The sequence below is a fragment of the Balaenoptera musculus genome, chromosome 1 (assembly GCF_009873245.2).
Source record: "Balaenoptera musculus isolate JJ_BM4_2016_0621 chromosome 1, mBalMus1.pri.v3, whole genome shotgun sequence".
In the NCBI taxonomy this organism is placed as follows: Eukaryota; Metazoa; Chordata; class Mammalia; order Artiodactyla; family Balaenopteridae; genus Balaenoptera; species Balaenoptera musculus.
The window spans coordinates 4,456,204-4,470,957 of NC_045785.1; the positions used below are offsets into that span (position 1 = coordinate 4,456,204).

Here is a 14,754-nt window from a genome sequence, read left to right on the forward strand (position 1 = left end):
GCCTGGGAGAACAGGACTGCTGGCAGAGCCGGCGCCCTGAGCTGTGTACACTGCCTCAGGCCTCCCCCGAGACAGCCCGGTGGGCCCTGGGCAGTGGCCCCTCCAGTCTCCGAGCCCCAGGACCCCAGCACTCGCTGCGCCTTGGTTACGGGGTGAATAATTCAGGCCATCGAGTGTCGGTCATGAAATATTAAACAGGCCGTTCCTGACGCACCAGCTTGTGAAGGTGGGAGGGGGGCGATGCTGGCACCGGGGCGTGGAGGCCAGTGGCTGAGAGCCCTCGCGTTCCCGCGGTGCGGCGTGTGGGCGCGACCCTGTCTGCCGCTGTGCGCCGTGCTCGGCACACCGCTGCGCCCCCGACGCGGGTGGGGTAGTGGCAGGCAGCCGGGCACCGTCCCAGACTCGGTGTCAGCCCCGAAGTGGCAGCTCTGTGTCTGAGGAGGGGGTGTTCCCACGTCAGGAGGACGGAGAGAGCTGGGGCTGCGTGCCTGGTGGGCGCTGCAAGCCGCCTGGGGTCAGGGGTCAGGGAAGTGGACAGGGCTGGGGCTCTAGGGACAGGGAGAAGTCAGACGGGAGGGTCCGAGGGCTGTGTGAGAGCGAGGAGCCGAGTCGTGGGTGGCTGACAAGAGGGTGGGTGAGGGGGCAGATGGAGGAGGAGTGGGTGGCCTGGTGGCCACGTTACTGTACACGCGGCTGGCACTTAGATGAGGGAGGGAGGGCGTGGACGGTGGGGGTGGAGCGTGTGATCGAGGCCGTGAGCAAATAGATGGGAGAGGCGGGTGGGTGGGAGGATATGAAGTCGGACGAAGAACTGCGCTTCCTGGGGCCCAGAGGGCTGATCCAGCCCAGAGGGACCCAGCTCCTACTCCCCACCCCGCACCCGCTGTGTCCTAGACCCGCGGCGAGCTCCTCTGTCTGGGCCTAGATTGTGGCTCCACCTAGTGCCTGTATCTGGTAACTGCACCCTGGCATCCACACCCATTGTGAAGTCAGAAAAACTGAGGCTAAGCCAGCGGCAGGGACAGCTTCCCTATTTCCCAGCAGCACTCTACTTCGTGGGACTGATTCCCCAGTTAGGACCCTTCTGTGGGAGCTGGGGAGCAGGGATGAGGGGCAGTGACAGCTGCAAGCTAGGCCCGAGGGAAGGTTGAGGGAGTGAAGACATGGAATGGCCCTTCCCCCAATCCCTCTCCTCGCTCCCTTCGTTCCTGCTGTGCGTCCGGGTCTGCATCGCGCAGACGGATTGTGCTCAAATGCCACTTACCAGCTGTGTGACCTTTGGCAAGTCACAGCCCCTGAGCCTCAATTGCCCCACTGCAAAATGGGGATGACAGTAGGACCTAAGTTAGGACATGCAGTGAGGACCTGCGTGCTAGTGTCGTAGCGCATGGGAGGTGCTCAGTGGATGGCGGCACCTGTCGTGTTGCCAGGCTGATGACAACCACAACCAGAATATTCCACTGAATTTTAATTTCAGATAAACAACAAATAATGGTTTAGTATATGCACATCCCATGCCACATTGGGGGTAGACTTACACTAGAAAATTATTTGTTGTTTATATGAAATTCAGATTGTAACTGGGCATCCTGTGTTTTATCTGGTGACACTACCACTCTGCCTTCTGGGAATTCAGCCTTCTGGGGGAGGCAGAGGCCAAAATAAGTTATGATCGAGCATGGCAGGTGGCCCGTGGAGTGAGCCCAGGGCAGTATGAGGCACAGAGGTGGGAAAGGCCTGTTCTGCTGGAGAAATCAGGGCAGGCCTCATGAAGGAGGGATCTGTACCGAGTCTTCAAGAGAGACGGGAAGGGCATTCCAGACAGAGGGGGGACATGATCAAAGGCACAGAGGTCCGACCGCAGGTGTGAGGACTCACACTGACTGTGGGTCAGTGTGGCTGAAAAGGTAGGAGGAGGCCAGGTCACCACATCCCTGTAGACCTTGGTAAAAAGGTGGGCTATTTACTGAGGGCAGAGACTAGCTCAGCCAGATGTGCATTGCAGAAAGAAGGCTGCCGGGGGGAGGTGGGGAGCAAGCCAGAGGGCCCCCCCCACCCAGGGAGGCTGGCACAAGACTGAGTCCAGAGGGAGTTGGGCAGCCGGGCCCAGCCACTAGGTTTTTCTCCAACCCACCCTCCCAGCCCTCCAGAGCTCCCCGGAAGCGGGCGAGGGGTGAAGAAAGCTTTGGAGGGGGACGGGCACTGAGAGCCCACGGTGGGTGCTGCGTCTTCCTTAGGGGAGTGAATGCCCAAACCAAGAACGGTGCCACGCCCCTGTACCTGGCATGCCAGGAGGGCCACCTGGAGGTGACGCAGTACCTGGCGCAGGAGTGCGGCGCGGACCCGCACCTGAGCGCCCACGACGGCATGACCCCGCTGCACGCCGCGGCGCAGATGGGCCACAGCCCGGTCATCGTGTGGCTGGTGAGCTCGGGGACAGGTCGGGGTTGGGGCCCGGGAGAGGCGGGGCCTGTGCGGGACGGGGGCGGGGCCAAGAGGGGCCTGGCGCCCAGCCCCCGCCCCTCTGTGCCCCCTCCCCTCCCCCCCAGGTGAGCTGCACCGACGTGAGCCTGTCGGAGCAGGACAAGGACGGCGCCACGGCCATGCATTTCGCGGCGAGCCGCGGTCACGCCAAAGTGCTCAGCTGGCTCCTGCTGCACGGCGGCGAGATCTCGGCCGACCTGTGGGGCGGGACCCCGCTGCATGACGCCGCCGAGAACGGGGAGCTGGAGGTGAGGGCGGGCCGGGGGCGTGGCCGGGAGGCCGGGCGAGCGCGGGAGTGGCGGGCGCCCTCTGCTGGCGCCGCGCTCTCAGCACAGCGCTGCCCCGGCGCCAGGGTCCTGGCTGTCGGCCGGGGGTCCTCACTGCGCGCCCCTGCAGTGCTGCCAGATCCTGGTAGTGAACGGCGCGGAGCTGGACGTCCGCGACCGCGACGGGTACACGGCCGCCGACCTCGCGGACTACAACGGCCACAGCCACTGCACCCGCTACCTGCGCACCGTGGAGAACCTGGTACGCCCCGGGCGCTGCTCCCCCGCATTATTGCATTCCCCCCACAGCTTGCCCCCACCTCCCCGCAGGGGTAGGTGTTGTTACCCTTTTTACCACGGAGGAAGCTGAGGTTAAGGGAAGTGAAGCCCCTTGCCCGGGGTCACACGAGTAAGTGCCCTAGATCACTACCCCACATGACCTCTCAGGCCAGAACCACTGACCACTGGGGAGTGAGGGTGTGCGGGCAGAAATGTCGAGGGAAGGAGGACCAACCTCGTCCTGATGAGAACCAAGGTTCGGAGAAACAACGACACTTACACACCAGTGGGAACAGTAAAGTGCATTCATCTGCCCACAGGTATTAATTAGGTCATTTAACTCTCACCACCACACTCTGAGGTAGGGAGTGCTCGTGTCCCCATTTCACAGGTGGGTAAACTGAGTCTTGGGGAGACCCAATCACCCAATCATTAAATGGTGGAGCCCTGGTGTCCGGGCCTGGAGCTACCTCTCTTCACCACTACTCTGTATGTTTGCTCACTGTGTGGCTACTTCATAATTGAAAACCTGTGTTACTCTTTTCAAATTATTTTATTATGGTTACAAAGCCATGAAGGAACCCACTGGGACTTGAGCGCAGATGTGGGTGGCTCCCAGTCCTGGGCTCTGGCTCCTCTGGTGCAACGTCTGCTTTGGCGCAGGAGGGAGGAAAGAGGGCTGGCTTCACAGGCATCTTCAGAAGGGGGCAGCCTGGCCACGAGAGGGGCTGCGGAATGAGGCTGGAGGAGAGAAGGCCGATGACCCCCTGCCCAGAGCATTGTCTGCCCTGTCATCGAGTATATGGGGGCACCCTGGTTCTGGGGACTCCAGGGCACAGCAAGGTCCAGGGGTCAGAGATGGCATCTGGTCCCAAGGAAGAACTTCCCCGCAGAAAGGGCCATCCGGAGAGAGTAGTGGTCCACAGAGCCCCAGCGCCCTCTGGCGCCCCCTGATGGAGGCTTTAGCTGCAGGCAATGAGCAAACAAGCACCATTCCTTGAATTCTGACCCCGGTAAGGTACCCTGCCTAGTGCTTTACGATGTAATCTCAGTTCATCTTCACAGTGAATTAATACTAACAGTTGACACATATGGCATTTACTGGCTACCATGCCCTGGCACTTCACTAACTTTTAAAATCTTTGTTATAACATAATGGGGCAGGCAGTACTGTTATACCCATTTACAGATGAAGAAACTCAGGTACAGACAGAAAGGACAAGTGACGGAAAGGTCATGTAGCTAGTAAGTGGAGGAGATGAAATTTGAAGCCATCCCCACAGGCTGCAAAGCCTTTGCCCCTAACCTCTGTCAGGGCTGGGCAAGTACCCACTGTGGCCAGCCAAGGAAAGAGTGTGTTCAGGCTGCCCCCCAAGCCCAGCTCCTATGGCTCCCGTTGGCTCAGGGGTTAGGCAGCAGGGCCTGGCCCCCCCCGAACTGGGTGGGGTGTGGAGGACCTGGCCCCCTCACAAGGCAGTGACAGATCCAAGCCATGGAGGATACTGGCCCAGAAAAGGCAAACACTCCCGCAGAGCCCCTAATTACGGGGCCAATGAGCGTGGCCGCTGAGCCGTTACCTGGTGCCAGGCCTGCCTCGCGTTCCCGGGGGACCTGTGACACTTCTCAGGCAGGGAGGGGGCGCAGGGCAGGGAGGAGCCGGCCTGGGCAGGAGGCAGCAAGCAAGCGAGCAGCAGCCTTGCCGGCAGCAGGGCCAGCATGGGTAACGTAAGCATGGCCCCCACCCCAGCCCGCTCCCAGGCGGGAGGGTCAGGCCTGTGGGCAGGGGAGAGGCAGTGGTGGGGGATGGCTGAGCTCAGGTTGCCCACCCCCAGCTCAGCTGGGCCACCCCAGGCCCCATCCTTTCCCCAAAGGCCCCATCAGGAGACAGGGGCTAGGCTCGTGTTGGGATTTGCCCCAGTCCGGCAAGGAGAGACAGGGTGGTTGCTGGCCAGGTCGGGGGATCAGTCTTTCCTGCAAGTTGCAAGTGCCGTGCACCCCTCCCCTATCCCCAGCTGCTGCAAATGTTCCCACCCGCTGCAGCAGTGCCTGTGCCTCCTCGCCATGCCAGAGCCTGGCCCTCTGCCCGTTGATGAGAAGGGAGTAAGATTGGTGCCGTGGCCGCCCTCGCTTGGGGTCCAGCCCAGCGTCCTCTCTCTTTTCTGTTAGCCTCTCAACCCCCCTGAGCAGAGACCAGCCAGGGCTGGGAGTTTCCCAGGAATCCATGGTCCTGCCACTGGGGGGCTAGGTTTGAATCTTAGCCTGGGAAGAACCTGAGAGATGATGGGGAAGGGAGCCCAGAAAGGGAAGTGGCTTGACCGAGGTCACACAGCGAGGGTGTGCCCGAGCAGGACCCTGGCGCAGGGTGTGCTGGTCTTTGGAGCGGGGTTGCCCTCACAGCCCCCTCTCCCGCTCAGAGCGTGGAGCACCGCGTGCTGTCACGGGATCCATCCGCTGACCTGGAGACCAAGCAGCCTGACTCGGGCATGTCCTCACCCAACACCACCATGTCGGTCCAGCCACCGAACTTTGACCTCAGCTCACCCACCAGCACCCTCTCCAACTACGACTCCTGCTCCTCCAGCCACTCCAGCATCAAGGACCGGTGCCCCCCTCATGGTGAGTGGGCCTGGGGAGAGGGAGGAGGGAGAGCAAACTGGAGTCAGACCACTGCGCCCTGAGGACCATCCCTGGGCCCACTCTGCCCGCAGCTGACACTGGAGGCTGCCCAGGTCACCAGGAGGGCTGGTTCTGGTGAGGACAGGTGACACTCACGCTTGTGGGTGTCCGTCACAGACATGCCTGTACATCCACAGGTACCCTCCCACCAACAAAAGCCGCATGCACCCCACATGCAATTCAGTATCCTCACTTACACACGCACAAAATGCTCCCCAGACATTACACACACCTACCCACACTCAAGAGTGCACACCTACACATGTGTACACACAACATCCAGGTATGAATGCACAGCCACACGTACAGAGCCATACAGACACCTACGCTACACGTGCGCACTCACGCACCCCAGGTCCACAGACCAGTGCAAACACGTTCATAAGTACAAAGAAGCACGTACACACATTCACGAACATACACAAATGCACACTCAGGCAGAAGCCAGGCACACGTGTTCACACATGCTGACCGCACCCTGAGCTTAGATGTCTGTCCACCTGCGATGCCTGCTTTACGCCGCCAGGTGGTGGCCTGCAGAGCTGCTGGGGCCCCCTGCAAAGATGCGGTGTGGCCGTCTCCCGCCGCCTGCCTGGCCACATCTGGCCACATCTGCCCCGAGGAGCCACCCCTCCACCCTCCAGGTGGCTCTGCTCCGCAGCCCTGTCTTGGAGCCCGCGGCCCCCTTGCCAGTTCCCCTCAAACCTGAGCACAGGCCTTTCCCCAACGAGTGCAGGGCTGCAGGTGGGCAGGGCCAGGGTGAGGGTGGGCCCAGCCCTGCGGGGCCCACAGTGGGGCCGTGTCAGGCTGCACCCGGAGCCTGCCTACTCCCGTGGCAGGTCGTTTCCGGGCAGGAGGGGGTCTTGGGCCTGGGGGCAGCCTCTTTGCAAACTCCCAAACCCAGCCTTCCCTCTGTCCCAGGGCTTCCCAGCACGAGAGCTGCAGACATACAGAGCTACATGGACATGCTGAGCCCAGAGCCGGGCCTGCCCCGGAGCAGGATGGAGAGACCCAAAGCACCACCGCCACCACCCAGCTTCCCTCCACTGCCCTCACCCCCAGGCACCCAGCTGCCCCCACCCCCGCCAGGCTACCCAGCTCCCAAGCCCCCCGCGGGGCTACAGGCAGCTGACATCTACACGCAGACGAAGAACAAACTCCGCCACGTGGAGACCGAGGCCTTCAAGAAGGAGGTAGTGAACCCTCCCCAACCTGCCTGCCCTCCGGCCCTGGGAGTGGGCTGATGCGGGGGCAGTAGAGGCCAACAAGTGGCCCGGCTCGTGGATACAGGGCGGGCGGCGGGGGGCGGGGGCGGTGGTCCCTGGTCCAATGGCCTATTCAGGAGTCAAAGCTTCTGGTCAGCCCCATGGCGGCTCAGGGCTGAGCACTGGGGACAGAGAGATGAGGAAGACAAAGCCAGCACCCTTTGGGGAGTTGGGGGGCAGGGCGGGGGGAAGGAACATATACCCAGATAGCCATGCCTCTCCGGGAGCTGGGTCCTCACCACCTCTTGCACAGAGTGGCAGGGAGCTCATGGAATCGGCAGAGAATACGTGCAAACTGCCTCTCCACAGATGTACACGTGCCCAGCTCCGGGCTCAGGTGGAGAAAGGGTCCCAAGGGAGTGTCTTCCAGGTGGGAGATGCAGGCGGTGTGAAGGTGAGGGCTGGGAGGAGGAGGGTGGAGGCAAGGGCAGGGAGCACCCGCAGGGCTCAGCACCCTCTCAGCATTGGGGGCTGGACGTGGGGGTAACATGGAGGCTGGCTCCCCAGTTTGGGGCTTCAGCTCCCAGGTGGGTAGACAAGCCAGTCCTGAGATGGGAGCCGTGGGGAGAAGCAAGCTTGTAAGAAGGGGCCGAATCCGGTGCGGGCACTTTGAGTGTGGGGTGCCCGGATGCAGGGCCTGTAGGTTCCTGGCTAAGGCTTTGGAGCAGGGGAGGGGGCAGAGGGCTGGTCTGCACAGCTCTGAGAGTCCTGGGCAAGGAGGCCCAGAGGGAGCCCTGGGGTTCTGGCCAAGAGGACAGAGGGAGGCTGGTCTGAGAGGGGAGGGCAGCCTGAGGCCCCAGGCGGCTGAGTGTGGGATAGCAGACAGAGCCCCCCTAGGGTCCTGTGGGAGCCCCGACCTTGTAGTTCTCTCTCGAGCCCAAGGCAAGCTGCTCCAGGGCCAAGCTCAGTAAACAGTTCCCACAGGTGACCCACATCGCACGGCCACTGGCTGGGGGAGGGGGAGGACACAGCGCCACTGCAACTCTTCTTGCTGCCTCAGAGCAGGCTCTCAGTGGGTTCCTCTTTCATCTCCAGAAGGTGAAGGGGGCCCAGGAGAGGCCTGCAGGGGGCCTAGGCCCAGCGGACTTTGCAGGCCAGGCGTGTGGGCCCTGCCCCAAGCCACAGGACAGGCGGCCCAGCCTGCGGCCCCTCCCCTGAGCCAGAGCACCAGGACTGCGAGGTCCCGTGCCTCTCCCGGTGTGTGCGTGCCCGGCGGCAGGCGCTGGGCCGCTCCACAAGGGCCCTTTGTGTGCCCCGCACCCCCCCCAACTCCCCAGCTTTTTCCGGACCGCGGGCAGGAGCAGGGTCGTGGCTCCCGCGCCTCGGGGCTGCAGGGGGCGCCGAGGGGGCGGGCTGGCCCAGAAAACAAATCCCGCGGTGTCGCGTTTCCTTGCAACGTGAACCCGGCCGGGTGGGGCTTGGAGGGTCCGGGGCCACCGTGGGGACGCTCGGACTGGGGGTGGGGCGGGGGACAGCCCCTGCCAGGTGACTTGGTCTTTGGCCCCTCCGCCTCCTGTCTTTCTTCCCGGGCTGGGCTTAGTGGGGGGCAGCTGCGACGGAGTGGACTACCCGCGCTGTCACCCGAGCCCGGCCTGCCGCCCCTGAAACCCGAGGCTTGGGCGCGGGTGTCGGTGTCCCTTACGCAGCCGGCGATGGTTTCCAGATGCGGGAGGGAAAGGGCGGGGGCGTGACCCGGAACCCGGGGGGCCAGACGTGGGGGGCTCCACTGCCCGTGGTGAGGCCCAAATTCTGTCTCTGGCGGATGGAGGGGGTGAGTGGGGGGATGAAGCCTGGGGTGCTCAGCCCAGAACGGAGGGAGAGAGGGGCAGGGGGGCGGGGCCACATCTGGCCTGCGGGGTAGGCGCGGCGCAGCGGCCAGGTGTTGGCGGAGCAGTGGGCCCCCGTGGCATTCCCGACTGCTGGGGGTTTCGGCCCGGGATTGGCAGGCCCTGGGTGATGTCAGGCCGGCAGAGCTCTTAGGCGCACATAGGTGCGGGCGGGCGGGCTGGGCTGTAACCTGAGAGGAAGGATCAGGTAGCGCAGGTGTCGAGTCCATGCCGCCCCCGCTGCCAGGTGCACAGCGGGGGCCACCGGCACGGTCGCAGGTAGGAGCAGCCCCAGGCCGGGGCCGGGCGGCGGAGGGCCCTGGGCAAGCAGTGGACTTCCTCCGGGCGGAACTCCCGCGAGAGAGGGTTCCGCGAAGCCTTGGTTTCGCGTGGGACCGGCTGGTCGCCGGGAGTGGGGTGCGGCTGAGTCCTTAGCGCTGCCTAAGCTGGGAGCTACCCCTTCTCCAGCTCCCCCTGGCGTTTGGGCTGGGCCACCCCGCCCCTCGGCCCGCCCCTTCTAGCCACAGTGGGGGCCCCTGCGCCCCTTGGCCCGCGCCCAGAACCCCTCCCTGTGGGGCCGACCGAGAGTGCCCTTTCACCGAGGCCCGCAGGACCCTCGCCCCATCCCCGCTCTGAGAACAGGAGGGTCTGGGACCGCGGCTGGCCACGAGCCCCCGGAAGGTTAAGAGCTGGGAAGGCGGGCTGGGGGGGTGGGATGTGGGAGGCGGAAGGGACAAGTGCCCGAAGCTCACTCCGCCCGCTGTCTTCCCGCAGCTGAGCTCCCGCGACGGCCGCAACGGGCTGCGGAGGCAGGACTCCAGCCGCAAGCCCCGCGCCTTCAGCAAGCAGCCCAGCACGGGGGACTACTACCGCCAGCTGGGCCGCTACCCCGGGGAGCCGCTGGCCGCGCGCCCGGGCATGGCGCACAGCGAGGAGGTGCGTGCCCGCCAGCCCGCACCCGCCGGCCGCCCGGGACCCGGCCGGGCTGCCCGCGTCTCACTCGCTGGCCCCTCCGCTCCCCCGCAGGCGGCGCAGCTCCCCGGGAACCACGTGCACAACGGCTGCGGCGCGGACCCCAAGACGTCCAGGGAACTGCCCCCGCCGCCCCCGCCGCCGCCGCCCCTGCCCGAGGCCCTGAGCTCGCCGCCGCCCGCTCCTCCTCTGTCCTTCGAGGGCTCTGGCCCTGGCTGCGGGCAGCGTCGCTCCTCCTCGTCCACTGGCAGTGAGTAGGGGCGGGCTGAGGGGTGGGGGGCGGTGCTAGCCCTGAAGGGGGAGGGAAACCAAGACCCCCTCCTCCCCACCCCCGACCCGGGCAGCTGCCACTGCCCTGGTGCTTCCTCTTTTCCTTCTCGATCTTTCTGCAGCCCCACCCCAATGAGGACTTGACCCTAAGGGGAGGCTTGGAGTTGCTTTAGGTCCTGCCAGAGCAGGACTGGGCTGTGTGACCTGGGGCAAGTCCCCTTCCCTCTCTGGCCCTGCCTTCCACCCAGTAGGGAAGGCCTCCCAGCTCTGGTGACTGCTGTTTCTGATGAGCTGGTGCTAGAGGGAAGCTCAGAGAAGTAGAATTAGCTTCAAGGAGGCAGGGTTGCTGGCCAACCTTCTTCCTGCCCCACGTCTATCCTGAGTCACTCTTCCACTCCTGGCTGCTTTCTCTTGTTCTCCCAAGCTAGCTACAGCCCAGGGCCTGGCTATAGGGTCAAGGCCAGTAACCCATCATACTCTGCCCTCCCCCTCCTGGTGAATCCCCTGAGCATCCTTTTTTAAGAGCTAGACTGGTGACCAGGATTCCTGGGCTTCTCTTCTGAAATGCGGGACAGTCTCCTGCATGCCAGGGCTCCTGGAAGGCCCAGGAGGTGGTATGTGGGTGCTGATGCGTCCACTCCAGCCTGGCAGGGGGTGGCCAAGCTGCCTTCCTCACCCAGCCACTCAGTTCGGGGACCATGCTTAGTGGTAGCATCCAAAGCTTCACTTCCCTGACTAGGGATGCAAGGCTGCAGTAGCGTCCAAGGTAGTGCCAGCCTGGGCTCCTTGGGGTACCTATGGAGCCGCAGCCCCTGCAGACCACAGCCCATGGTAGCATGTCCACCGTCAGCTGAGCCTCCAGAAAGGCCCCCAACTTTGAGGTCAGTGTCTTCCCTTGGCAGACTGGAGCAAGGCTGAAACTAGGAACAGAAGAAAAATAGACTCTGGGCTTCTCCAGACACCCCTTCGCAGCAGAGCCTGGGCTGGGTGCCCTATCCCATCCCAATGCCAAGATTGAGGCCCTTGCTAGGGGGGCCAGGGCCAATGGCAGCCCAGCCCAGCCCTCAGGGGCACCAACAGAGCTGGGAACTGAGCGGACCACCCTTGTGGAGCCCCAGAGCAGCCTGAGCCAGGGTCAGATGGACTGGAAAGTTCCTCCTCTCACCCGCCCCCCCCCCCGCCTGCCCCCGCGCATCTCCCCTCCTCCTGCCCTCCCTGGCCCTCTCTTGCTCTCCGTGATGTCCTAGCCTCACCCCAGCCCCCTCCCTCTCCTAACTTCGCTGTCACTTCTCTCCTCTCGGTCCCTAGAAGTGAGAGTGCTGAGACACAGGAAGAGTGAGTAGCTGCGTGCGCGGCTCCTGGCTGAGGCGCGGGGGTGGGGCACAGGGCACGCTCAGGAAGAGCCAGGCTGACGGGCTGGGGTCTTGAGGAAAGGACGGGACCAGGGTCCGGCAGGCGAGGGGTCCTGGACACTACAGGTTCTACCCGCATTCTGTGCCGGGCAGACGGTTTTGCCTAAAGAAATGAGCCCGCAGCCGGGGCCCACCGGCACTTTTCCCTTTTTCCCCTCCCACTACCGCGCTCTGGGATCCCCAGCCCGGGGAACCCAGAAGCTGTTGGCCCCCTTTTTCCCCCCTCACCCAGTCCTGACTCCTTCCTCAGTCTGTCTCTACAGGCAACCCTCCCCCAACTCCATTCACCTCCGCCGGCCTCGTCGGAAAATGCAAACTCCGCGCCGCGCATTTGCATGTCGTCCGCCTGGCCCCTCGTCCTGAGTGCACCCACCCCATATCCTTAGTAAGGTCTCGGCTTTCCCGGGTCCGCCAGAGCTGCGCTGCGCTTTGCCATAAGTGTGCTCCGTCTGGGCTTGCAACCAGTGCGTCTGCGCGTGTGTCTGTCTGTGGGGGGGGGGGGAGGGGGCCGGCTGGCTTCTGGCATCCAGGGTCCCGAGTCTATAGCCATGGACGCCCCAGGTGACTCAGTCCAAGGGTCACTGGGGTTTGCTGGTGCAGTGAGATGGCCAGAGGGAGGCTCCACCCTGGCGGGGCCGGGCCGGGCAAGCCGGGACAAAGGTCGCGTGGCTGGCCCCAGGTAGTGTTCTGGAGCTGGGCAGTCAGTGCGCTGCGCGGAGACGTTCGCTAGAGGCCCCAGGGCCGGCCCAGGAGCCATCATGAACTCCCAGGGGCCTCCAGGCGGGGGCTCCACACCCCGTGAGTAGGGTCGGGAGGATGGCTGGGCTGCGCGGGCTGCCAGCTGAGGACCCGCCTCTGGGGTCCCCGAGAGCTGCCTGCGGGACCCGGGACCTGGAGAGCTGCCCTCTGAGCCCAAGGGAAGGCCCCGGCCTGCGCTGACTTGGGGAAGGGGGCAGCAGAGGGCGGGTAGGGGGCGGCGGGGACGCGGGCCTCACACCAGGCCAGCGTCTCCTCTTCTGCCTCCGCGCAGGCACCAAGTCTTTCAACATGATGTCCCCGACGGGCGACAACTCAGAGCTACTGGCTGAGATCAAGGCGGGCAAGAGTCTGAAGCCGACGCCGCAGAGCAAGGGGCTGACCACGGTGTTCTCGGGCAGTGGGCAGCCGGCCTCCCAGGTAGGCGATGCGACAGACGCCCCAGCCCCTCGACCCCGCCCACCCGGCACTCAGCCCCGCCGCTTCTCCCCGCAGCCCGACTCGCCGCTGCCGCTGTCCTCGCCGGCACCGTCACGGGCGCGGAGCCCCACCCCGCCGGCCGCGGGGTCCCAGCCACTGCTCAACGGCAGTGTGGCGCCGGCGCCGCCTGCCACCCCTGCGCCGGGCGTGCAGCTCGACGTGGAGGCGCTCATCCCCACGCACGACGAGCAGGGCCGGCCCATCCCCGAGTGGAAGCGCCAGGTGATGGTGCGCAAGCTGCAGCTGAAGATGCAGGAGGAGGAGGAGCAGAGGCGGAAGGTGGGCAGGGTTGGGCTTCCCAGAGGGCCCTGGGGTCCGCACCTGGGTCCACAGCCCATGCCCTACATCATCCCCCAATCTGCCCGGGACCTTTCAGCCTCAGACGGCTCCCATTACCTTTGGGAAAAAGCACGATTGGGCCACCACCCCTCTCCTGGGACGGTTCCTAGTCTCCACCGCCAGCACCACCCCCCAACAGCCTGTCCTTTAATGAGATGGCAGTGTTTATCAAAGTCTAAGATGCCCTCAAATCGCCTGTGATCTTATTAAAATGCTTTTTCTGATTCAGGTGCTCTGGGTGGGGATGGGATTCTGTACTTCTGACAAGCTTCCGGGTGAGGTTGACTCATCCAAGGGACCACATGAGTAACCAAGAGGCTTTTGGTCGTAGTCAGACTGGCCTGGGCTCTTTCCCTGAACTACCACTTTCCACTGATACTGAGCTTCATCCAGCCTCAGGTTTCTCATCTGTCGGATGGGTTGATCACCCCTGGCTGGCAGGATAGTTTGCCATTGATCTGCTCAACAGACATCCCCCCGCGCCGTCTATGTGTTACACACTGTTGTCGCCTCTGGGGATTCACGGTGAATATGTCAGAGCCGGGGGGTGTCAACCAACAAGCAAGCACAGGACCTTAGTCGAGTGATAAGTGCCCCCAAGGAGACAAAACAGGGCAATGTGAGAGAGTGAGCAAGTGGGGAGGTGCTCTGATGGGGAGGGCAGAGGACTGGGGCAGCCCTAAACCGACCATCCTGTTCGGGTTTGGGGTGGTGGTAGGCGAGGAGAAAGTGATGTCTCAGGTAGACTTGGAAGATGAGGAAGAAGTGGACAGGGGAAATAGTGGGTCAAAGAGCGAGCAGGAAGGACCGGGGAGGTCTGACAGTCAGAGTGGGTGTGGTAGCTCCAAGACAGTACCACTGAAGGGGGTGGAGTGGAGACGTCAGGAGTGGCCAGATCACTAAGTCCTGGCCTTGAAGACGATGGACTTTCTCCTGGAGTAGTGGAGAGCCTGGGAATGGGGTTAAGCGGAGAAGTTGGCATCGGCATATTTGTATTTGGGAAACTTCTTTGTGTGTGGGACTGTGGTGGGCCAGGATGAACTGGGAGGCCTGTGAGGAGGTGACGGCAGCCCCTCCCCCCCCCACCTGGGCTGGAAAAACCTGGCACTAAAATGAGGAACAGATGAGACTGTAAGTGCCTGGCAAACCTAGCTTTGTAAGTTGTATTATTATTCCAGGAGTCAGAGAGTGTGGGAACAGGGGTGAAAGCCACAGCTTCAGCCACTTTAAGGGCCTCTCATTCAGCAGTAAAACTGACAGCATGGACAGGGAGGTCTTGGGCCACAGGGGAGTTTGATTAGGGGTCATCTGTCTGGGGTGAGGAGCGGCCTCGCTGGGATCTGGCCTCGAAATCGCAGACCTTGGATGGGGAGGGAGAGGGCTGCCGTCTGTCGCAGCTTCAACGCCTTTTGCATGTTCCTTTGGTGGTGTAATGAGCGACCGAGCCAGGTGTGGAGACCCCATCTGCCGGCCCTGCCTCTGCAACAGCGCCCAACGACCGGCTGTGTCCCCGCCAGCGACCAGAGTGGACACTGCCCAGCGCCTGGAGCGGCGGCCTGGGCCGAAGCCTCGTCCCAGTGTAATCGCCCGCCGGCCAGGCGCGGCCCGTCCCTGCAAACGCAGCCCCGCGGAGCCATTACACCACCCGGGACATGCAAAAGGCGCCCCCGGCGGCCGCTGCGAGAGCCGGGCCAGAGGGAGACGCGCCTCCCTCCCCTCTCTTGTCTTC

The 14,754-nt window shown here is 63.7% G+C and overlaps 1 protein-coding gene across 3 annotated transcripts in view; it reads left to right on the forward strand.

Annotated features, from left to right (window-relative positions):
- ESPN (espin) overlaps positions 1-14,754 on the forward strand; it is a 30,554-nt gene that overhangs the window by 11,458 nt on the left and 4,342 nt on the right. Inside the window, exons 3-12 of one of the 3 annotated variants that reach the window (XM_036874972.1) lie at positions 2,238-2,424; positions 2,550-2,732; positions 2,881-3,012; positions 5,444-5,645; positions 6,627-6,898; positions 9,571-9,732; positions 9,823-10,018; positions 11,347-11,373; positions 12,481-12,626; positions 12,702-12,965. In XM_036874972.1, the coding sequence (XP_036730867.1) occupies positions 2,238-2,424; positions 2,550-2,732; positions 2,881-3,012; positions 5,444-5,645; positions 6,627-6,898; positions 9,571-9,732; positions 9,823-10,018; positions 11,347-11,373; positions 12,481-12,626; positions 12,702-12,965 (1,771 nt within the window). Of the gene's footprint in view, positions 1-2,237; positions 2,425-2,549; positions 2,733-2,880; positions 3,013-5,443; positions 5,646-6,626; positions 6,899-9,570; positions 10,019-11,346; positions 11,374-12,480; positions 12,627-12,701; positions 12,966-14,754 lie in introns of all 3 variants that reach the window. The other 2 variants (XM_036822822.1, XM_036874883.1) reach the window with 2 other exon arrangements.